This window comes from Spinacia oleracea, chromosome 1, assembly GCF_020520425.1.
Source record: "Spinacia oleracea cultivar Varoflay chromosome 1, BTI_SOV_V1, whole genome shotgun sequence".
NCBI lineage: Eukaryota > Viridiplantae > Streptophyta > Magnoliopsida > Caryophyllales > Amaranthaceae > Spinacia > Spinacia oleracea.
Window position 1 is genome coordinate 134908857 of NC_079487.1, and position 24853 is coordinate 134933709.

The 24853-nt window shown below is 34.9% G+C and overlaps 3 protein-coding genes across 4 annotated transcripts; 2 read left to right on the forward strand and 1 right to left on the reverse strand.

Annotated features, from left to right (window-relative positions):
• Nucleotides 1-9536: 9536 nt before the first annotated feature.
• On the forward strand, nucleotides 9537-13048 carry LOC110794235 (uncharacterized protein At3g27210). Of its 2 annotated transcripts, none has more exons than XM_021999189.2 (3): nucleotides 9537-9907; nucleotides 10251-10337; nucleotides 12410-13048. In XM_021999189.2, exons 1-3 carry the CDS (start codon nucleotides 9772-9774, stop codon nucleotides 12706-12708), a joined length of 522 nt encoding a protein of 173 aa, XP_021854881.1. In that variant the 5' UTR covers nucleotides 9537-9771; the 3' UTR covers nucleotides 12709-13048. The 2 variants fall into 2 exon arrangements, with proteins under 2 accessions (XP_021854881.1, XP_021854887.1); XM_021999195.2 differs by having other exon boundaries at nucleotides 9544-9907; nucleotides 10257-10337.
• A 1122-nt stretch (nucleotides 13049-14170) lies between these two features.
• Nucleotides 14171-18588, forward strand: LOC110793021 (uncharacterized). The gene is made up of 10 exons (XM_021997851.2): nucleotides 14171-14841; nucleotides 14941-15071; nucleotides 15198-15317; nucleotides 15945-16032; nucleotides 16383-16474; nucleotides 16569-16673; nucleotides 17400-17509; nucleotides 17959-18046; nucleotides 18147-18182; nucleotides 18295-18588. Exons 1-10 carry the CDS (start codon nucleotides 14289-14291, stop codon nucleotides 18376-18378), a joined length of 1407 nt encoding a protein of 468 aa, XP_021853543.1. The 5' UTR covers nucleotides 14171-14288; the 3' UTR covers nucleotides 18379-18588.
• Nucleotides 18589-18955: 367 nt separating this feature from the next.
• LOC110794251 (uncharacterized) lies at nucleotides 18956-22804 on the reverse strand. Its single transcript, XM_021999205.2, has 5 exons — nucleotides 22639-22804; nucleotides 22465-22520; nucleotides 22252-22358; nucleotides 19935-19969; nucleotides 18956-19285 (listed from the first exon to the last, which is right to left on the reverse strand). The coding sequence occupies exons 2-5, from the start codon at nucleotides 22465-22467 to the stop codon at nucleotides 19218-19220; spliced, it is 213 nt and encodes a 70-aa protein (XP_021854897.1). The 5' UTR covers nucleotides 22468-22520; nucleotides 22639-22804; the 3' UTR covers nucleotides 18956-19217.
• Between the last annotated feature and the right edge of the window lie 2049 nt (nucleotides 22805-24853).

The window sequence follows — 24853 nt, forward strand, 5'->3', positions numbered from 1 at the left end:
TACTCGTTCCCATCGATCCCAGCGGTACCTAAAACAGAAAACAAAATAACGGTGAGCCGAAGACTCAGTAACGAACTATTCTAGCAACGTAAAATTCATTTCAATTCATTTTATTTAATAACACAGGGAGAATAGAATAATGTAAAACAATTTATAAAGTCCTTTATTTAATTCATTTTCAACTTTAGGGTGCACATGCTAGTCGTGGCAAGTATGACATGGTGGAACGTCTTCCACGATGGACCGCTGTCCATAAACATGGGGCCTTGGCCCGAAAACATGAGAGCCTTGGCTCAATGGGCGAATGCCCCATAGGTACATGCATGACCGAGAATCGTAACCTGTGAACATATACTGCCAAACGGACTAGGAATTTCACTTTCATTTATCATGTTTCGTTTAATTTTACATTTTAGCCTTTTTACTTCAGTAGAAGTAACATAATTCCTTTAGATCATGAGATCATGATAAAACATCATTTAGATCCTGGGATCCATAAAATATCATTTCTTTCCTGGCATCATAGAGACATCATTTCATTCATGGTTTCTTATAAAGATCGTTTTATAAGAATTTCAATCAATCATATTATAATAAATAATTCAATCAAATCACATTTCATTTCCCGCAATTCATAAAACATGTCAAAGCATTCAATTCATAAATAAATCATAACATTGTATTTTCATAAACGCATTTATAAGGGAATTGCGGGTACTAGCAATAGCCGTTACCTCACTTCCGCGATTTGCTAAGGGTTTTGTTTTCCTTGGTTCGTTCGTCCTGAGCTCCGAGTCCAATTTGTTTCAAAATATTAAATCATTGAATCAGTACCTAAAACGATAAATAATTTAAAATCAACGTTTTATAAATAATAAGTTTATAAATAATGAATTTTCGAATAACGTATTTTAATAAGAAATATAATTTCATAACTTAATGAAAATATTATTAAATGAAATTTCAATCAAAATATATATATATATTTCATAAATCGATTTTCATGAATATTATTTAAATTCCGTTTTTGATAAATAAAGCTAGTAATTTATTTTAATAAAAATCAATAATTAAACCTGAAAATACTAAATAATTTATTAGTAAATAATTATATAATAAAACTTTATTAAAACATCAATATTCATATGTAGAAAAATCTGATAGTTGAATATGACTTATCCTAAAAGCCCAAACAATTAAAATGAACCAACTCAAGTTGGGCTTGGGAGAATAAATCAAGTTTCAAATTGAAACTTGATTTTATTTGGTTTTCTGGAAAGAAGCACACGAGCAGGGGAAGGGAAAGGGACCGAAACAGGGGAGGGCGAAGCAGAGGAGGGAAGGCGGCTGGCTGGGCGGCGCAGCGCCGGAGATGCGACGCTAAAGGTGGTGGTTGAGCGGCGGTGGTATAGGCGGAGGAAAGGCAGTGAGTTGCGCGAAGGAGGAAGGAGCAGGGGAGGTTTGTGAGAGAGTTTCGTGGTAGTTTTGGGCGCATATAGGGGCGATTAGACGGTGGTGTTGTGGCGGAGATTGGTTCACGGGATGGTGAGGGTTGTCGGAAGTGGTGGTGCTGCGTGGGTGGTGCGTCAAGGAGGAAGAAAAGAGGGATGCAGGGGCGTGCGTGGGCTGAGGAAGAGGGCAGAGACGGAGGTGTGTGGTGGTGTTTGCGGTTGGCCGGAACAACAGGGTGGTGGGGTTAGGTGGTTGACAGTGGCCAACGGTGGTGGCGGGGTTTTCAGTGGTGGCAGCTACTGCCGGTGGTGGTGGTGGTTTGAATTAAGGAAGAACTAAGGAGTGTTTATTTTCAGTTTTTGGAATTGATTTTGGTATTGAAATGTATCAGAAATTTGATGGAATTTGTAATTTAGGTATGATTCTAGAAGGGAGAAGGCCTTGGGGCTCAAGCAAATGAATCAAGACTGAATTGGGAGGAAAAAGGGGAAGGAAGGAAAATGCTCCTTCTTCTTCTGTACGTGGAGAGCAAGCAGAGAAAGGGAAAAGGGGTTTTTGGCTCTTCTAAGGGCAATTTGGTAATTTCAAATTTGTTGCTATTTTTGGAAACTACTAGAATTAGAAAAGTTTAGCTAAAATAATTCTTTGTAAAATATTGTTAACGAAAAATAAATAAATTTTCGTTTATAAATTTATCGTTTTAAAATAAATCGTAAAACGTTTAAAATAACGAAATTCGATTATTCGTAATTATTTAAAACGAAATCAAGCTAATAAATATTATTAATTTTAATAAATCAAGTTTAAAAATTTCGGGGTATTACATCCTTACCCCCTTAGAAAAAGTTTCGTCCTCGAAACTGGAGCTCAGTCGAACTTGCCATTCTTAGAATCATACAAGTCATGTTTAATCGTTCTATTCGTCATTCATTGATCGAGAACATACATGTCATAACCAATCATTTGATCTCACGCATAAGCATGGTTGATACATTACATATTCACAGAAAACGTAGTGATTTGTATATCATATCGTTCTTAGGCGATTATTTGAAGATGTTTCGCTTTGATTTGTTATTGGGCTCCTTTGCTGCAGGAATCTTGTCGTTGACTTTCATTACTTGGTTTGTTTTGATTTCGATCTTCGATCTTTTCTTATACGATAAATAACTTTGTTGATTACGTTCGTTGCAGGGGTTCGAGTCCAATCATGTAACTAGGCATACATCGTTAGACATATGGCCTTGTTACTTATCCTTTATATTTTAAGTCGACAACCTCGGATTTTTTGTGGATAATGCTAAGCCATCAAGCGTGCCTTTATCAGAAACAATCTAGCTCCTAGAAAACTTAGTTCATATTACCTGGTCCTGTAGACATGTCATATGTTGATTTCCTAATCCCAAATCTATTGCATTCCTCAATCATTCATAATTCTTTTCGAATTTCTAACATTCATTGATATCATCGACCTTATTGACAGATTAATTCTTGATAACTTATTTTGGTAGAATCCTCAAGATCTTATCCATGTGTCAACTCAGATGGGTCTTTTATCATAACTCATGTTGGGTTCATAACATTTCTGCTTAACTTCTTAGCTTCCTTAATAGAGGCATATCAATCATCTTTTAGTCCTTCAACATGCGTTTCTTTGATTTCACTTCAAAACAATGGTGTTCAACATCTTCTCTCCTAATTCAAATTCTTTCAACAATGGAGGGCTCAGCCCAAATTACGTGACTCGATCCTCTAACATCGCCTGGTTGAGATTTCTACATATACTCAAAATACACGGTAGATACTTTAGCATAGATCAGCCTAGGTTGTTCACTCTAGATTGCCATTTCATAGCATTCGAAACTACATCCTTGCCAACTTGACATATTTCAAAACTTCATGAACTCCTGTATTTTCCTGAAATTTGCTCCTTAGGGTTCTCCATAATTCTTAAACTATCCATAGGTAGGTTCACTAAATGTATCAAAGTACGGGTCTTAATTGTGATTCATCAAGATCTCACTTACAATTGATAATCCCAAAATGATTTCAGCTAACTTTATGGTATTTGGTTTAAAACTTCTAGTATATTCTTAATAGTTCAACGAACCTTCAAAAATACTTTTGTACCAATTCCATTGATACCAGATGTATGACGCATAATGATAACTTATCTTGATCCTCTATAATACTCATACTTTATCATTTCCTTGCACATAAGATCGGGGTTCTCAAGTGACTTCTTTATGTTATCGTTCTCAAATTAACTCATCTCACGACATAGTGATAGGGTGAAACCTAAAATCTTGTTCACTCGAAAGGGGTCTATCATATATCCTCTTTGAAATGTATTCGAGCATTTACTATAGGCAACTAAAATTTTCCTTTCCCTAGTTGTCTGATAAGCTTCCAATTTCAATCTTTTGTCTCTTAGTCATTGTAGAAATCTACCCTCCTTTTTCAACGATTAACTGTCAATATTTCTCATAGTTGTTAACCTATCATCCTCACATCACATCATTCCAATATGCCTGGACTTCTTTAGGTTACCTAATACTCAACAATATACACATATCAACTTATTTCGTACAAACTCTGAACATATATGACAAAAAATAAATGAAGGAATATCAACGAGTATCATACATAATAATTAGAAAAGAGAATTACAAGGACCATTGATAAAGTTTCTGCCTTTTTCATGTGGTTTTGTCATAGAATCTACTCCAATCATGGGTTTCTGAAGCATGCTAACAATGTCATTGGTTCTATGTTCGTTGTCAATAGACGATCTTTCAGTACGTGTAGCTGATGGTGATAGCTCAGAATAATCTCGAACCTAATGGTCATGACTTCCGCAACGATTATTTGTTCCTATTGCAAATCCTTAATTCGTGCTTTCCTAATCTCATAATTCAAAGTTGGCCTCGCATTCAAGCAAACATTTCCTTTATCCTTAAGGAACTTGACTTCCATAACAAATATTTGCTTAGTCTCATCAATCAAAGTTGGTCTCGGTACTGACTTAACGCATTTAAACAAACATTTCCTTTATTCTTAACAACTTCACTTCTAGGTTTTACAGATCATCTTGGTTGGCTCGTAGAAAGGTAGGATCGAATTTAGGTAAGATTTTGACTCAAGCATTTAGCTTTTCTGGTAGGGTATTGTATATCAAGATCATAAGTAAGGTAGTTCTATTCAGGGACTTGGAGTTGGCGAAAGAATAATCTATGACCTTCCTGTTCCATCTTTACACATCACATTCCATGTTTAGAAGTATTACTATAAATAACAAATTTCTCAGTTCCGGATGGAAGACAAGGATATAGGCAATTGTGATACGTCTCTTAAGTTCTCGAATTGCAGATTTACAATCATCATTCCTCATAAATTTGATATTCTTTCTAATTAGTCGGGTCATAGGTAAGGTAATTTTAGAAAAGTCTTGACCTTCGATAATATCCATCTAAACCCAATAAAACTTCATACTCCAGGGACAATGGTTGGTCTAGGTCATTCCACAAGTGCTTTTATTCCCACAAGATCAATAGATACACCTTTATATGACATACTCTGACCCAAAATGACATTACCTTAAATCAAGATTCACATTTTGACAACTTGACATACAACTGGTTTTCAATCAATATATCTAACACTTTTCTCAATTGAACCTCATGTTCCTCATTACTCTCGGAGTACACCAACATATCATCAATAAAAACAACCACAAACTTATCAAGGTACGGTTTAAAAATACGGTTCATTAAATTCATAAATACAACTGATGCAATAGTTAACCCAAAAGGTATTACAACAAACTCATGGTAACCATAGTTGGTTCTAAAGGTTTTCCTTGGAATATCCTCAGGTTTAATGCAAAGTTGATGGTATCACGGCCTCAAATCTATCCTTAAAAATACTTTTGTACTTCGAAGTTGGTCAAACAAATCATCAATAAGAGGTAAATGGTATTTGTTCTTAATAGTAATCCCGTTTAACCCTTTATAGTCTATGCATAACCTCAAAGTTTCATCATTTTTCCTCACAAATATGACATGGCTCCCAAAAGTGAATCACTCAGTTGAATATACCTTTATCCAAGTAATCATCTAATTGTTTCTTCAATTCTTTGCAACTCAGTTGCTGTCATTCTATAGGTGCTTTAGGAATCAGGGTGGATCTTGTGATTACTTTAATGCTAAAGTCTAATTCTCTCGTTGGAGGCATACTAGGTTTCTTTCTGGAAAACATATTCACAAACGATAGTTGTGTTAGGGATGGGTGTTCGACAACGGATAACCAGAAAGACTCACCATCGGTCGTTAGGGGTTTTCAAAGCAGAGATAATTTAAATCATTGGTTTTTCTCACTAACTTCTGGATGAAATCATATCCTCATTTGATGTTTGGTCACACTATGCCCCAAACAATTAATGCTAGCTTCATATTCAGTCAACCAATTCATTCCCAAAATTACATCAAATCTAGATAGGTAAAAGGATAATAAAACTCAAATTTCTCTAACATCATATGACAATTTCTATGTCACAATTTCTCTACTAGAAAATAAAACATTCATAACTGCATCGATATGGGCATAATACACGTGGGTAATATGGTTATCATGTAAACATGGTGCTCGTTGCGAGCCCTTGGGAACATCATTCATAACCTCGACAGACAACATTCAACATAACATGTCTCAACAAATGAAGCAAATAAATCATAGAAAATAAACCCGTTCATCCCGTTCCTACACTCACACTCATATTCATTTTAACTTAACATGATTTTAGAATATTCCTTTTTAGCTCATTCCTTAAAATTCTTTGCTTAAAGCCTACTGAATTCTATTGCGCGCGAAACCCGTAAGGTCTAGCACTTATGGTCCAGAACCTTGGCTCTGAATACCAAACTGTAACACCCCGGCCTCTAATTACATTATTAAAGCATAATTAGCAGCGGAATTAACCTAATCGGTCGGGGCATTACCTGCCGTAACTCCCTCTTGGAAATTACAAGGCAACCATCAATCATAAGATATTAAATCCCAAAAATTAATATAATAATCTTTAATATTACCAAAATAAAGGTGCATAAATTACTAAAAGTCTTTAATTAAACTATTAAAACTTAAGGCATAAACTAGGTGGGAATTATTAAAGTGAAATCCTCGCCACTACTCGTTCCCATCGATCCCAGCGGTACCTAAAACAGAAAACAAAATAACGGTGAGCCGAAGACTCAGTAACGAACTATTCTAGCAACGTAAAATTCATTTCAATTCATTTTATTTAATAACACAGGGAGAATAGAATAATGTAAAACAATTTATAAAGTCCTTTATTTAATTCATTTTCAACTTTAGGGTGCACATGCTAGTCGTGGCAAGTATGACATGGTGGAACGTCTTCCACGATGGACCGCTGTCCATAAACATGGGGCCTTGGCCCGAAAACATGAGAGCCTTGGCTCAATGGGCGAATGCCCCATAGGTACATGCATGACCGAGAATCGTAACCTGTGAACATATACTGCCAAACGGACTAGGAATTTCACTTTCATTTATCATGTTTCGTTTAATTTTACATTTTAGCCTTTTTACTTCAGTAGAAGTAACATAATTCCTTTAGATCATGAGATCATGATAAAACATCATTTAGATCCTGGGATCCATAAAATATCATTTCTTTCCTGGCATCATAGAGACATCATTTCATTCATGGTTTCTTATAAAGATCGTTTTATAAGAATTTCAATCAATCATATTATAATAAATAATTCAATCAAATCACATTTCATTTCCCGCAATTCATAAAACATGTCAAAGCATTCAATTCATAAATAAATCATAACATTGTATTTTCATAAACGCATTTATAAGGGAATTGCGGGTACTAGCAATAGCCGTTACCTCACTTCCGCGATTTGCTAAGGGTTTTGTTTTCCTTGGTTCGTTCGTCCTGAGCTCCGAGTCCAATTTGTTTCAAAATATTAAATCATTGAATCAGTACCTAAAACGATAAATAATTTAAAATCAACGTTTTATAAATAATAAGTTTATAAATAATGAATTTTCGAATAACGTATTTTAATAAGAAATATAATTTCATAACTTAATGAAAATATTATTAAATGAAATTTCAATCAAAATATATATATATATTTCATAAATCGATTTTCATGAATATTATTTAAATTCCGTTTTTGATAAATAAAGCTAGTAATTTATTTTAATAAAAATCAATAATTAAACCTGAAAATACTAAATAATTTATTAGTAAATAATTATATAATAAAACTTTATTAAAACATCAATATTCATATGTAGAAAAATCTGATAGTTGAATATGACTTATCCTAAAAGCCCAAACAATTAAAATGAACCAACTCAAGTTGGGCTTGGGAGAATAAATCAAGTTTCAAATTGAAACTTGATTTTATTTGGTTTTCTGGAAAGAAGCACACGAGCAGGGGAAGGGAAAGGGACCGAAACAGGGGAGGGCGAAGCAGAGGAGGGAAGGCGGCTGGCTGGGCGGCGCAGCGCCGGAGATGCGACGCTAAAGGTGGTGGTTGAGCGGCGGTGGTATAGGCGGAGGAAAGGCAGTGAGTTGCGCGAAGGAGGAAGGAGCAGGGGAGGTTTGTGAGAGAGTTTCGTGGTAGTTTTGGGCGCATATAGGGGCGATTAGACGGTGGTGTTGTGGCGGAGATTGGTTCACGGGATGGTGAGGGTTGTCGGAAGTGGTGGTGCTGCGTGGGTGGTGCGTCAAGGAGGAAGAAAAGAGGGATGCAGGGGCGTGCGTGGGCTGAGGAAGAGGGCAGAGACGGAGGTGTGTGGTGGTGTTTGCGGTTGGCCGGAACAACAGGGTGGTGGGGTTAGGTGGTTGACAGTGGCCAACGGTGGTGGCGGGGTTTTCAGTGGTGGCAGCTACTGCCGGTGGTGGTGGTGGTTTGAATTAAGGAAGAACTAAGGAGTGTTTATTTTCAGTTTTTGGAATTGATTTTGGTATTGAAATGTATCAGAAATTTGATGGAATTTGTAATTTAGGTATGATTCTAGAAGGGAGAAGGCCTTGGGGCTCAAGCAAATGAATCAAGACTGAATTGGGAGGAAAAAGGGGAAGGAAGGAAAATGCTCCTTCTTCTTCTGTACGTGGAGAGCAAGCAGAGAAAGGGAAAAGGGGTTTTTGGCTCTTCTAAGGGCAATTTGGTAATTTCAAATTTGTTGCTATTTTTGGAAACTACTAGAATTAGAAAAGTTTAGCTAAAATAATTCTTTGTAAAATATTGTTAACGAAAAATAAATAAATTTTCGTTTATAAATTTATCGTTTTAAAATAAATCGTAAAACGTTTAAAATAACGAAATTCGATTATTCGTAATTATTTAAAACGAAATCAAGCTAATAAATATTATTAATTTTAATAAATCAAGTTTAAAAATTTCGGGGTATTACAATAAATGATACATTCGCAATCCCAACACTAATCAACTAAGTCTAAGGCAATTGCCAAACTTTTAGAATTTTTCCACTACCAATTCCCAATCATGATCCCACCCTTGTTCCCAAAACTCACACCCCACGCCAAAAATTTCACTTTCGCCCTTGTAAAACAAAATCGCCTATATAAAACCTCTTATATAAATTCCATCGTATTCCACTTTTCCTATCAAAATATCTGCATGTATAGCGTCCATAGTACTCCGTATAAATTGACTCTTGAAGATTTAGTGTCCCCTTTTCAAATCCTATTATACCTTTGCTAATGCATCAAATTTGTTTAAATGAAAAAAATCAAACATTTTCATTTATCTACTCAATGACTTATTTTACCAGTTTTTTTATATAGATATTATCCACACAATACACCAACACATGCATAAACACTTACAATATATTTTACTCGATCCATAACACATTTATTCTTAAACAATTTTTTTTTTTTTTTGGTTTGTTAACCTTCTTTAACATTCTTAGACTTCTTGAATTAGTACACTAAAGTTAGAAATGGTCCCATTTAGCATTTGCTATGATTGTGGAAACAATAGCAAATGAAATAACTTCACTTTCAAGACCAATCTACTCTCCCACTACTCCCATCTTTAGCATAAAGCCACCTATATTATTTGTCCCTTTCTTTTCCTCTCTCCTAAAGTAGAAACCAATTCAACCAACCAAAAAAAAAAACCCAATTAGGGTGCTTTTTCTTTGTTTTGTTCTATTCTTAATTGAATTATTTTTGCATTTAAAACTTTACTCTCTTTTTTTCTTCCCTTAATCTCTTCTTCTAAAAAGGAAATTAGTACACTAATCATGAAAAACATGAAGAAGGTGTTCGTTTGTTTAGGCATGGGTTCATGTGTTTCTACCAAAACTGTTGAACCTCCTTCTAATCTCACCTTGGAAAAAGCACTCGATTCTGCTCAATCCCCTGTTTGGGAACTTCCAGGTAATTTTTATTCTTTTGGGTGTACTATCCGGTCATCCGGTTCACCCTTAGAGCTAATCCGGATTCGGGACGAGTTCTGAGTGGTTAAGTTCCATTCCCCTCCCAGTTGTTGTTGCGGGGATCGAACACGGGTCCTCCCTACCAAGTTCAGCCTCAATCACCACTGAAACAACAATCAATTGGTTAATTGATCAACTAAATTGAGTTCCAGTGTATGATATTTGAAAAAAGAATTAGTATAAGGAAAAGTTGGTTGTTTTCTTTTGGTAGGATTAATTAGCTGGCATGATCATGATAATTAGTGAGCTTAATCATAGTGTTTAATTCTTTATGAATTATGAAGTTGCAGGTAGTAAAGAGGAAGCCTTTTTTGATTCGAAGCCTTGGCTAGAGTCGGATGATGAACAAGATTTCTATAGCGTCAATGGTGGTAAGAACAACATCAATTACAAGAATAATGATTACATTGATTTTTTGAATTTTTTTTTAGATTATACAAAATTCATGCTTAATTCGTATAGTATATAGTCAGATTTTTTATTCATACCCTTTTTTTTTTGGTGAGGAGAAAATACCCGAGTTGATTTTTATTGGTATGTTATAATCTATTACTCCGGAGTAGTGTTTATGCACGTGATGCATGCGTGACATTTTATAAGAATATCATAAAGTATAATAGGATTGTTTTTCCATTTTAGAAAATTTTAACAGTTTATTAAGGTATTACAGGAACTTCAATAGAGAGACACGAAGTCCTCAAATGTTGCCTTATAAAACAAGGTTTTTTAGGGAAAAGTTAGTTATAATCTTATACTTTGTATAATAGAGTTTAACGTGACATGAATTAGAGAAGTTGTATCTACTACTCGAACTATCAATACATAAAGTGCTAATCAAGCTCCTTGATATGATTTTTTCGTCAATCAAGGAGCTTGATTAGCAATTTAAATGACATTTTCGAAAATAAATCGGAAAATTAAATATAAAGTATTTTCTTTTCTTCTATTTATTTTTATTTTCTTTAAAATCGATTAGACATTTAGACTGTATATTGCTAGAAATTTTTCGCCAATCAAGAAGATTGACTAGGCAACCCTGTATTAATATGCCTGTGGAATAAGGAAAATCACAAGTTAGTTACTTAGTGGACCCACTTTTGCTAGACAAGACAAAAAGTTTAGGTAGGTTAGTTATCGGTTCATCATAAATTAGTAGGCAAAATAGTTTTTTTTTTAGGTAAGTTGATATTTTAGGAATATTTTGAACTAGAAACTACTACAAGTGCCAACTACCAAGTGTTTTTGATTGAAATCCCTTCATTTTAGTTCAAATACTTGTGTTAGATATTCAGGCTCATTTTAAACTATAATTATAAAATTTGTAAAATAATAAATCGGACAATTGAATACGTATTCATGTCAGACACGAGTATTAGGGGAGAAGAAGTGATAGATTATGGATGTCTGGATGATATTTTTCTATGGGTAGATATTGGATTACACAATGATTGATCCTGCTAAAAGGGGTATGAATGGTGAATGATCATTGCGGATACCCCCTTATTTCATTCATTTAAGAGGCCCACCTTGTCACTTATAAGTCAAAGTAGTGTAAATTCAGCAAATTGACATGAATTGGGCCTAGCCACAGGCCCACAGGCCCACAGCCCACAATATTGAAGTTGTAGGACGATATTTAAGGTCGTTAATAATGTCCATGTGCATAAATACATACGAAGTACTACGTACAAAGTACAAAGTACAAAGTACTCCGTACTATATAGGGCCTCTATACATGGGTGTGTCATGCACAAACACACACACTCTGTATCACAAAAAACAAACATACTCCGTATATGACATGTTTGGTAATTTGCGGTTAACTTGTTTGACTAGCTGTTAGATATTACTTTGTATTAGCTGGTTTGGTTAGTTGGTCGAATTAGCTGCTTATATAAAGTGTTTGACAAATGAGCCGTTAGTTGCTTCATGGTTAAAATGAAAATTATAAACATTGATATAAAATGACGTAGGTACTAGGTAGGTAAGAGTTGTAATTTGTCATTTACTACTAATTCTTCAAACCCTCAATTTGAAAAGGCTCTTATATTGAACTTTTTTCAAAATTAGCTTTTTCATCTCAAAACTCTCCCAACTAAACACTCCCTTCGACTTTTTAAAATGGGACAAACCTAAACTACTTTTTTTTTTCCAAACCTCTCATAGTCAAACACCCCCTATATACTCTCTAGTAGGGGTGTATAGCTCATTAATTAGTTAGCACCTCTATCTTATACCTTGGTGTAGAATATCATGCACACGCTAAAGTGCATGTTATTTTTGTTTATTTATTTATTAAATAGCTACAAGGTCTTAACAGGGGCTTATGTCATTGTTGTACCAATGGTGGGCTATCTGCTCACATGTTCATTTTTTTGTGAGCAGGTCCTTTTTAAACCATTGGAGTTGCTCTAACACCATTTTAATTAATCATGATGTTCAGATATCCCGCCATATAGGCAATCGGATAAGAATGGAGATGACCACGAAGGAAGGAGGCTATCCGAACTATTCAAAGAAAGTAGCTTTAATAGCGAAAGCCAAACAAGTGCGAAAGCAAGAAGTGAAGCGAAAGGAAAAGACGATGAAGAAATACCAACATTTGCAAATACTCCTAGTAAAATTGAGAATGGGAAATCTGGTAGATCTGTTAATCGTTGTTTGCCAAGTTTAGTTAGAAGTTTAAGTTGTGGTGATCGTAAAAAGAGGCCAAATCCTGCCCATATTGCTGTTGTGGGTTGATGGAGTTTTTTATGGTACTGTATTTATTTTTATGCGGATGAGCCACACGGGCAATATAAATTACAAATGGATGATGGATGATGGATGATGGATGATGGATGATGGATTCAAATCGGTGTACACAAGGCTACTAGTCCTGAATTTTAACCACTAGACCAAGAGTTTATTGGTCGGTTGATGGGTCTATAAGCAGTTTGCCTTTAGTAGGTTGATATAAATGGCAATTGTAAAGAGTAGTAAGTTATTTATGAGAGTAACAGGAGTGTTTAATTTATTTGAGATCTTGTCAATACATATTTAAAATAATAAATCAATATATATAATGCTAATCAAATGTAAATTTCACTTTGTTTTAGTTATATAAAATGTTTCGTAAAATTAAATTTAAAGGAAAACTTATACGCAAATGTTATGATACAAAGTCCATCATTAAATCAGGCCGGATTTTCATCCACCCACGCTTGGCTATTAGGTTTAAGGGTGGGGTGGGGTGGGGTGGGGTGGAGGTGATTAATGAGCGTATAGTAAGCGGCACGACTCTCCTCTCCACGAATATGACTCCACCTATCCAATTATAAACCAAAAAACAACTTGGAACCTCATAAATTCCTATAAGTACATTGCACAAGTTAGAAATGCTCAACTTGGAACTTAATTCATTTATGATTTGAAAGTAGTCATTTTCAACTACAACATTATTGATCTTACCAATTTTTTTTTTCATTTTTTCCAACATTGTTCCTGCATTAAAGCACAAAACTCCTAACCCGTTATACTTCGGGCTCAAGATCTCATCATCCACATTCGCGCATGAATTCTTTGTGAAGAGTCATTTAAAATTACATACACTACAGGTTAAGGAACTATTAGAACTTTAGAGTAAATTTCCCAAAAAAGAAGATGCAAAAAATAATGCAACATATTGAAAAGAAGTACATATAATTTAACCAAGAGTCCAAGATCTTGTGCATATTCTTTTTTAGGCGAGAAAATAACATTTAGAAGATAATTAATGATGTAGTCATGTAGATGTGATTTATTCCCAACTCTTTGATACTCACATTAAGCTTTAACTAACAAAGGTAGTTGACATTTACCTTTGTGCAAACACAATGCATCTTTAAATTCTTAATTTTTAAAGCAAGACTTCAACTTTCGTTACAAGACCAACATGTATAAGTAAGGTAATATTCATAGAATAAAACTTGTAACAAATTTTCTCTCATGTTAGATCGAAGCATCTCAAAAGCTTATACTCCGTATTACCAACAAGGTCTTAGCATTGTTAAAACAGGATCTTGTGTACATACGGTAGTTCACATGTTCGAATCCCTTTCTCCAAGCGTTCTTGTGAGTTGTGACACTATGCGACTCACCCGCACGAAATAAAAATAAAAATAAATTATTAGCACGTTGGAATCACGTGACCAACTAGAAGAGAGGTTTTCCTAGAACCCTAAACCCCAAGCTGGTACAGTACTTTGTAGGAACCTAAAACACTCAAATTTTCAGCATTTTTGCGAAGAGCGAACCACAATAATCATCAAGAGAAACCATAGTGGGCATTTCTAGAAAGAAAAATGGCAAAAGAATTCACTAATTCACCAAAATCCAATCTTAAATTCAGAAGCAGAAGCAGCAAAAATGGCGACAACAATGGTGGTGGGTTTGATAAACAAGAAAGGGGCAAAATGGGTTCCAGCAAGAAATTTACAAAAGAGAAAACGCCATTTCGAGCAAACCCATTAAAAGTATCATCTTTGGAATCCAACAAGAAGAAATTTGGGGATAAAAGGAAGAAATTTGAGGATTTCTCAGGGAAAAGCAGCAAAAAATCGGACAGTAACTTTGACAAGAAATCTAACAAGGGAGAGAAGAAGCATTTTAGAATGAACACAGTAAAGGATTCATCTTTCGAAACTGGTAAGAAGAATTTTGGGGATAAGAGGAACAATTTTGAGGAGGGTTCATCAAAAGTTCCATTTTTGAATTCTGAGAAGAAATTTTGGTTTAAGAAGAAAAATGTTGAGGATGATTCAGTGGAAGCTAAACCAAAGAAGAAGAAGAGGGTGATCAAGATTGATCGTTATGACTTTTCGAATAAGCGGCTTGATGATGGAAATGTGCTTAATGGTTTGTGAAATTGTTGTTATCTATGATCTAATTATGTTTGTTTATGATTGATTTATGCCCTTATTTTAGCTGAATTTATGTATTATGAGTGATTTTCAGAGATAACCAATCAGCAGAAGAAGAAGAAGGAGGAGCAAAAAGAAGATGTTGAGAAAGTGGAGTTGTCAATGAATGCACAATTCAGGGCAATTCAACCCAGTCCTTCAATCTTTACATTTGTGGAAGACAATGTAAATCCCTTTGTTTCTCTTGCTTGGTTTTTTCCCCATAGATTTTTGGGGGTTTTGGTGTTTGATTGTTAGTTTGTCATAATAATTCCTTTGATTGTGGGTTTTATGATTTTTCAATCTCTTTAGTTATTGGGCCGTAGACGCGACATTGATCTGCGGAGAGCTGGCTATAACACCGAACTCTCGTGGCCATTGGATAATATACCCTTCTCCACGAGCACGGAGAGAGAAAGAATTGAAGAAAGTGTATGTTCACTATCTTCACATACTTTTAACTGCATTTTTGCCTTAACATCCTGTGGTTAGGCTCCGTTTGGTTTGTTGTAACATGTTCTCAGTATTTTCTAAGGGAAAACACAATTCCAAATTAGTTTTACTTTGTTTGGTTCCTTAAGGGGAAGAAGGGATAGGGAGGTAAGGAGGAAAGGTGGAAAAATGGTTTCCTCTTTCAAATAGAAAAGGTTTTTCCATTTTTGAGGGAGTTATGGAAAATTGTTTTCCATCCCTTGTCAAACCAAACAACGTAAAATGATTGAAAGGGGAAAATCATTTTCCATGAAAACGTTTTACACCCTACCAAATAGAGCCTTAATGTCTAAGAATCATAGTTAAGGCTCTTGTTTTGATCTTTTGTATACAGATGTTTGTAGATACTATACTTGCCTGTTAGCTATAGCATTGGAGCAAGTTTAGGAATATGATAAATTTTTTTAGCCATATACTGATAGACAATGAGCTTTCGTAAGAGCTTGACAATTTTTTGTTACATATGAACTTTGAAGCAAATGAAAATTCCACAATGGTTCCATTAGTTATCACCATATCATATGTTTGTTCTGCATCTGTTCCATTGTTCTGACTTTCTTATTTCAGGTATTCAGGAATAAGTTGGAGTTTTTTGCTGCTGCAAAAGTTTCTTCATCGTTTCCCCCACCTGATCTTCCGGAGATTGCATTTGCTGGTAATTGATTTTTTTCCTGGTTTTCTTTGCCTTTTCATATTTCTTAACCTGGCTAGCAAGATTAGGGATTCATGTACACATGGACCACGAAAGCTTCTTGAATTCTCAAAACATGACTCCCAAGTTCCCCCTTCTCTAGCCATTTTGTGTATTGAGCTAATAAAGGACGATTTAATTAGCTAATTCACTTACTTTTATTGTGCTTAATTTTGCTAAAGTTCAATCCAATTTGGTCACTGTTTGAGGCATAAACCTTTGTTTTTTTATCTGATGTAGTCAGTGTAAATTTTAAGGAAAGTAAAGAAGAATAAGGCACAAAAACTGATGTGTGTTTTTTCCCTCCTCTCTAGGCAGGTCCAATGTTGGAAAATCATCTCTACTAAATTCACTTACGAGGCAATGGGGAGTTGTTCGGACCTCTGATAAACCGGGTCATACTCAGGTTCCATTTCATCAACTAAAGACAAATTGCTTCAAGTTGTAAGGCATGCTTTTTTTTAGTCTACTGATAGTCAAGCTGGATAATGTTTCTGCAGACAATTAACTTTTTCAACCTTGGTAAGAAGCTCAACCTAGTTGATTTACCTGGTTACGGCTTCGCTTATGCAAAAGAAGAAGTCAAGGAGGCGTGGGAAGATCTGGTAAGTATTATTACACTCTACTTATAACCTTTATTGCCAAGTTCCATAAACACATTTTTTCCTAGCTTCAAGTTTCACCCTAACATAGAGCTTATATCTATACTATATATTAAAAAGTGTTTGTAAGAAAGTATGCGTGACACGTGGCGCTCTGTTTACGAGTCTTTCACTCCATGTAATTTTCATATACATAAAAAAAATGTTAAACATGGTTTGTAAGGTTTGAACCCCCAACCTTGGGTTTAAACAATAAAACTTTTACCACTAGGAAATGACATGTTTCATGTTATCATTGCAAAAAATTCTAACTAAATGTGAAGTTATCAATGTAGTAACCCGGGGCATCGCCCGGGCTCAAAAATAAGTTACACGATAATATGGTGATTGATTGGATTACAAAGTTGCATTCCAGTGTTGGAGATGACCATTGCTTATCTTTTGCATTATTTTGTCAAGTTGTATCACTTGTCCGTGAAGGATATCTGAATATCCTGAAATTGTGTTTCATTTCACTGTTGTTACTGGATACCTCTATGTGATTGTCCTCTAAGTAGTGTCTTTGAACATGTTAAAATGTGTATGGGAATCTGGTAATATTGGGATTGATGGAGCCTGTGGAATAAAATTCAATTTTTTTTTCTTCCCGTTATTACCATTGCATTGCATTTCATAACATAATTTGATATGCTTTGATCAGTTGAGGTGATACGGGTTTATATATTGTAGGTAAAAGAGTATGTTTCCACAAGAATTGGGCTGAAGAGAGTGTGCCTTCTCATTGACACCAAGTGGGGTATGAAACCAAGAGATATTGAACTTGTTCATTTGATGGAAAGGTATGCATAATTTCTATTTTATCAAGTGAAAAATTACTTCGAGAAACTTATAAACATAGGCTGCTTCCTCTTGGTTGCTGTTTATTTTCCGTATAAACATCATTTTCTTAAAGTACAATCATTTTATTTGGAGTTGGTGGCTTGATTCATGACAGTATTTCCAATTTACGCTTTAAATAAAGGCTTTTCTGCAATACCAGTATGTTATCTTTAAATAATAGCAAAACCTGTATGGTAGCATCAGTAGCACAAGCAACCGTAAGGTCTGTAACTGTGTCAACTACCATTGTTGTAAATCTTGAAACTCACTTCTAATCATTAATATGCTACCGAAACATAGACTTTTAGGATTTTAATTAGTTGAGGCCTTAACTAACTTTGTAGACTAATTCACTCACTAGCCTGCTTTCCTTCAACTAATATCCTGATAATTTCTTGTCAATCTTCAGGTACCAGACTAAGTATCAAATTGTCTTGACAAAAACAGACACAGTATTTCCCCTTGATGTGGCTCGCCGTGCTATGCAAATCGAAGAGGTGAGCATTTTTAACTGGTTTTAAGGATTAACTTTTAGTTTACCTCTATGACAGTCTCTTCAAATAATACGAATTAAATCCAATTTTTTTGTGTTTGCAGACACTCAAACAACACAAATCCATAGTCCAACCTGTGGTATGACTTTCTTGTACTAAGTCCGTATGTAGTTTACGAGAGATAGAGAGAACGAGGGCAATTTTTTTTATTTTTTTTCTCTGATAATAAATATCTACATTGCCTGTTGCAGATGATGGTCAGTTCAAGATCAGGAGCTGGCATTAGATCTTTGAGAACAGCACTTGGGAAAATTGCTCGTTTTGTTAAGCCTTAAAACATTTTTTTCGAGCAGATTTACATGTTCAGGTCACTCAGCATGTTAGTAGCCTTGAAAGTGCCACACTTTTTAGGGAGCCTCTCAATCTGAGGGCAACAATAAGCTGAATGTGCTTTCACTTTCATCATTAAAAGTTAGTTGTAATAGGCATCAGGAATTCAAAACAGAGTATATAGGAAGCATTTTAATGTGCAATTTTAAGCTCTACTTTGTCTTGGTCATGTTGTATTTTCTCTTAGGGTTTAGGGTTACACCATCCTCCACGAAGAACATTTTTCAAGGAAAAATACAATTTCAAACTAGTTAAAGTGATTTCTTTTCCTTTCAAATGGAAAATGTTTTTTTGACCTTTGAGGGAGTTATGGAAAATTGTTTTCTATCCCTTGTCAACCCAAACAACGAAAATGATTGAAAATAGAAAAATCGTTTTCCATGAAAACGTTTTACACCCTACCAAACGGAGTCTAAGCGGAATCATAGTTCACAAAACTACTACAATCTGTGTGGGATGTAGAAAATGTAAATACCCTTAAGCAAGGGAAGGATAAACAGACAACAAAGTAGACAAGTAGTCTTGACCGTGGTACAATAATACATGTACTAAAATTCTGTTGTCACAAACAATTACACTAAGTTTCCCATCATGTAATCAATAATACCAATTATCTTACATTACTAGGTTGACTTCATAAAAAAAATGGACACCTTGATCATCATCCACAAAAGAACGGTACAAAAAAATCTTCTACATATAAGCCATTTTGGAAGAACCCAGCTTCTAATTGCAAACAGCAGCTTGTAACGAACAAAATTTGCATACACGAACTTGGATTCTTTTAGAAAAATATTATTGATACACCTATTGTGAAGCATCCTACAGCCACCCACGGACTCAGCCTTTCACCTGATGCATATAACAGGGACACACATATCAGCATTTACATGGCATACTATTCCAGCAAAACTTGTTTTGATCCCACATCAATTTGTAACCCATTGCATTACAAAGAAGATAAAATGAACACAGCTTTTCTGAAAGTTGTAGGTTCATCCCAATTAGAAGCATGGATATAATAATAAAAGAAAAATCTTGTAAGAAAAAATATTCACCACAGAGCCAAAAGTTCATACTTTGTATCATTTACTAAGTATTATCAACACTTGCACTGGGAGGCCATTACTCATAGGAGCAATCTTTGCAACATAAAGTACCCCAAAAGAGCAAAAAGACCAAAAACACACATTTTATGAAAGCCTTTAAGATCTTCAGAAGAAATAGTATGGAATTTCGGAATCATTAAAATGCAGGATTGCAGTCTGAACATTTTAAATGTATTATGGCGGAGGTACAGCTAGTTCACTATGAATTAGAATAGAAGCACTGGGGTCGAATGTCAACAAACTTCAAAAGAGAGAGCTGGGGGTTTGAAGAGTATACGATTCCATCAAGCCACAACTATATAAGTAATACTAACAAGAATTAAGAAAGAAAAGCCATCGCTAACAATTACAACCACATTATGCAACACAGAATAGAGCTATAACAAGCTTACCAATCCTAGCAGCCTTCCAAAAGAACCCTCGAAATCTGCATAACCAGAGAAAAGTAGATGAGAAAACAAAATAATCAAATGAAACCTAGAAAAAGTAAAATTTACAACAAGATTGGCTCCTACTTAAGCAGTATCTTCAAACTCGATAAGGTAAGACTATACAACCTTAACACTGAAACAAACGAGGCATTTTGAACTTACAAATGATGAAATCAAGGTTATGGTCATGTATCAGCTTTTAAACTAAAAAGCTAATTATATCCCCGCTCTTTTTTTTAGATAAAGACAACTACTGTATTATTGACTGAGCATAAAAAAATGGCGACGCCCTAAGAGGAAAAAAACACACTCAAGAGGGGAATATCCCTACCCAAAGAAGCAAATAAATTTTCTTTCTGAGTAAATAAAAAGTATTAGGCTCTGAAAAATAATGGTAGGAATCAGAATTTTCTGTAAATAATTGACAGGGCCAGGACTTAGAAGGAAGAAAATGATCGTTTGTGTTTTACTCAGAATTACAGAAAATATCGAAATAGTAAGATAACACACACATTCAAGAGGCATGTTCTCTCCCAGAAAAGTAAGTAAATTAATCAATATTTATCAAGCCCTATCTCTCACTGTTCTGCTCCTATTTACAGCAACTTTCACAAACTAGCTCACTTTGTCTTCCTACTAACGGAGTTATATTGGACTACGTATAACACCCCTCGCCTTAGGTTAGTGCATTACACTTTTCAATTAGCAAAGTGAAAAGCTGAAGAGCACAACGATCGGAAAGTCAGAAACTTGATACTGCACTGGGAAAGTCTAAGGCTGTAACACTGACAGGTCTCACAGATTCCTGAGATGCATGGCCTAGTTACATCAATCAACATGCCACTTGTGAGAAATACGCTACTTTATTATCTACTTACTCATGAGAGCACTATATCATCCTGTTACCAGGTCAATGACATGCTCCCGCATATGACTCCTTAGTCCTTACTTCAGTCTCTGTGGGTCCATCCCCCAATCCTCAGGTTTCTAGTCCATAAGAACAATGAAGTAATGACTCAAGGAGCTAGTAATGACCTCTCATCAACACAATACTATACAAAAGGGATAAGGATCAAGGGAAGAGAGTCTAATGATTAAACATAGCTTCCAACCATGTCTAGGAGCTTCACATATTCTTGACAGAAGCATATGCCTGGCAGGATACAATAATGCATGCCGATTGTCATGCATTTACTATAATCCCTCTTTTACTTGATACGTGGATAATTTGTATACCCATAAAGGACTCATTTCACTGAAAACATAAGATAAGAAAATTCCAATTCCTAAGTATTGGTTTGGGCTACACCCGTACATGCTTGATTTCCAGAAGTAAAGGATAATCAGCAAATACTGTATAGGTGCGACTGAAAAAACAGCCAAGTGTAGCTTCCAACAATCATTAGGATTGAGATATTTCTTCTCAATACGTGTCATTTCCTAAATCCCTCGGCTCCTAACCAAACACAATGAAAGGCAAGGCATTCCAAAGAAATTCATACAAGAAATCAATTCCTTGAAACAGCAACTTAGCACAGGAAGTAAAGACCTAATTTTACATGGAGATTGCTACATCTACCCAGTGGGTCATCTACCCATATAAAGTAGACAATATCATCTATGTTACTGAGTTAAAACCCAATAACTACTCATGTCTATTTTACGTAAGTAGATGACTCACTGGGTAGATAAAGAATTTTCCATTCGCGCATAAACTGAAATTTCTAACTTATAAGGAACATCTTAATAGTAACTAGAGCTGCAAAGATTGAAAACCATCTTAAAAAAGAGTCATGTCCTCCTAAACCCTTATAATTAAGGATATGACATGATTTCACCAAAAAAAACCTCAGTAGACATATAGTTCCCATACTCTGCCCATGACTCATTATAAGTCGGGGCAACAATGGAAAGCCAATCATAAACCATGTCGATTAAAAAATGATGTCAACCTTTTCAGACACCATATGTAGGACAGTGGGAGTTGTGATTATCATTTCCGAACCAACGGGTATGTGTTAATGGAATACACTCAAAGTGGATGGACATTCCCTAAAACCAAAGCTGTAAGGAGCAAATGTCTCAATGCTAAGCTGCTCATTTTGATAATAATCAAAGAAAGACTTCTACTACAACTTTTTCAGTCAGATATCCCAACTCTAAACTAATTTTGATGATAATCAAATAAAGACCTCTACTGAAACTTTTTCAGTCAGATATCCCAACCCTAAACTAATTTTGATGATAATCAAAGAAAGAAAGAAAAAGAAAATCATACCCAGTTCTCTGTTCAAGAATGGCAGGAAAATGCATCTTGATATACGTGCAGGTACAAATTACTAATAACACCACCGTCAGGAATGAGTGAAAATTGAAGAGCGCCGACTGAAAATTTCCCCAAAAACAATGTCAATTTCAAATTCATCAAAATTGAAAATATTCGAAAAAGTTCAAACTAAAAATCAATCGGAGAGATGAATTGTGTGCTTACCATGATTTATTCCCCCCTTTCGTGCTCAGAATCTCGTTTAATATCTTCGAAAAACCCTAATCAGAGCAAATCAGTTGTTCGAATTATAAGAGATTTGAATCATATACATATAATAATAATAATAATAGCATCAAAATGATATTGAAAAAAAAAAAAGAGAAAGAAGGAGATTACAATTGATTGGATTCAATAGGCGCGAGATGTTGCGAACGGAAGAACCCTAAAATTGAGAAAAAGAGAAGAGGGGATGAGATCTCCGGTGATCGGTGACGGCGGAGGACAAATGAAAATAAGTTTCCCTGAAAAATAATCGCAATGGACCCACACAAAAGAAAAAGAAATTGTGTCCTACGTTTAAGTGCTCATATAACTCGTTAATAAATAAAAAAAAAAAATTGTTAATCGATAATAAATGGCGGGAATAAGAGTAACAAATTTTGTCAAATAAAATACGAGTAAAGTAATGTACGAAGTACATGATAATGTGACTAATGAGTAATGATAGTTTTTCGTTTCTTAAACACATATTTTCTCTCATTTTGACCCATTTCTCGTCCTTATTTTGAACTTTCTAGCTTATTTGCGGTAGTTGTAGCTCTTTTTTGTAAAATATTGGTTAATTTTATTGATCTTAGGGGTTTTGTTAACGCACGTAAAATGTGAAAATATACCTAATCAAACACAAACAACCATAATTGTTTCTCTATTAACATTTGAATGTGATTCAAGTTGTAGATTAATGTACAACTAGTATGTGTCCGTGCTATTGCATAGGTACCTATAAAAAGTACGGAGTATAATAAAACTCTTAAACGACTATGTTAATTATAATGTTTATTATTTGGCAATATCAAAACGTTTCTAAATATTGTATGTCCCTTATGCAAAACATAAAACCAGAAGTAAGAAACTAAAAAAGTATCCAAAATTAAGTTATAGATTCATGAGAGTCTAAAAAAGTGTGAACATATTGTCTACCTTATCTACCACGAATAATCCTAATCCGCAAATCTCGATATTCACATTGGTCATGCAACATGGTTTGGGTATTTAAATTAATACGCAGCCCAGAGGCATCACCAAAAGTATTATGAATGTGATTAAGGCCATGTTCTGTTCACCTTATTTCCACTTATTTCAGGAAAAATAAGTTCAGATAAGTTCAGTTAAGTTCAGATAAGTTCAGATAAGATAAGTTCAGGAAAAATAAGGGTTGACCAAGTACAACTTATAACTAAAATAAGTTTTGATAAGTTTTAATAAGTTCAGATAAGTTCAGTTAAGTTCAGATAAGTTCGGATAAGATAAGTTCAGGAAAAATAAGTGAAAATCAGGTGAATAGAATGAACCTTAATACTTTTGGTGATGCCTCTGGGCTGCGTATTAATTTAAATAAGTCTAGTCTTATTTTTCCAACTAAGATGAATCATAACTTAAGAAATGAGATTGATGGCTGTTATAATCTTAGGTCTACTACTTCCTTTGGGAAATATTTAGGGGTTAACATTAGTTCGAATAGGCTAAAACTCAGTAACTACTCTGACATTTGGCAAAAGACTATGGATAGAATTAGAGGATGGCAAGCTAAGCTTTTAAACATGGCTGGTAGATGCACGATGATTAAGTCAGTCTTTAATGCTTATCATGTTTATGCTATGCAAACTTGCCTTTTTCCTAGTAGTGTCTTAGATCATTTGGAGAAAAGTTGTAGGAAGTTTATCTGGAATAAAGTTGATAGATCAAGGTATGTTCCGAGAACAACTTGGCATAATGTTACTAAACCTATGCATGCAGGAGGACTAGGTATTAGAAATTTAAAAAACTGGAATTTCGCTTTTATGGCAAAATTGGAATGGACCATTCTTACAAATCCAGACAAATTGTGGGTAAAAATTATGAATGAACGAGGTAGATTTTCTCAAAAGTCGGAAGCTGCTCCATAATGGCCCTATTATTGGAATAGGGAATAGATCTACCTCGTTATGGTATCATCATTGGGTTGGTACGGGCCCAATTTACAAACTTATCAGTCAAGAGGTTCCAAATTCTAAAGCTCATTGGTTTGTGAGTCATATATTAAACATGGCAAGTGGTGCCTTGAGGATATTGATCATATCATTACTCCGGATTTGAAGAGGCAGATTTTAGCTACCCTAATCCCTCAATCCTCTGACATAGAGGATTTCATTAGGTGGACCCCATCTAAAGAAGGATCCTTCACTATTAAATCTGCTTACCATCTTCTTTCTACCTCTTCAAACACTTCAAATTCTACGGGCCGGGCAAAAATCTATATAGTATTATCGTACTACCATGTCCGTGTCTGTATCCTCAGTTCCGTACGACACCACGACCGTATCCGTATTACACTAACATAAACCATTAAAAT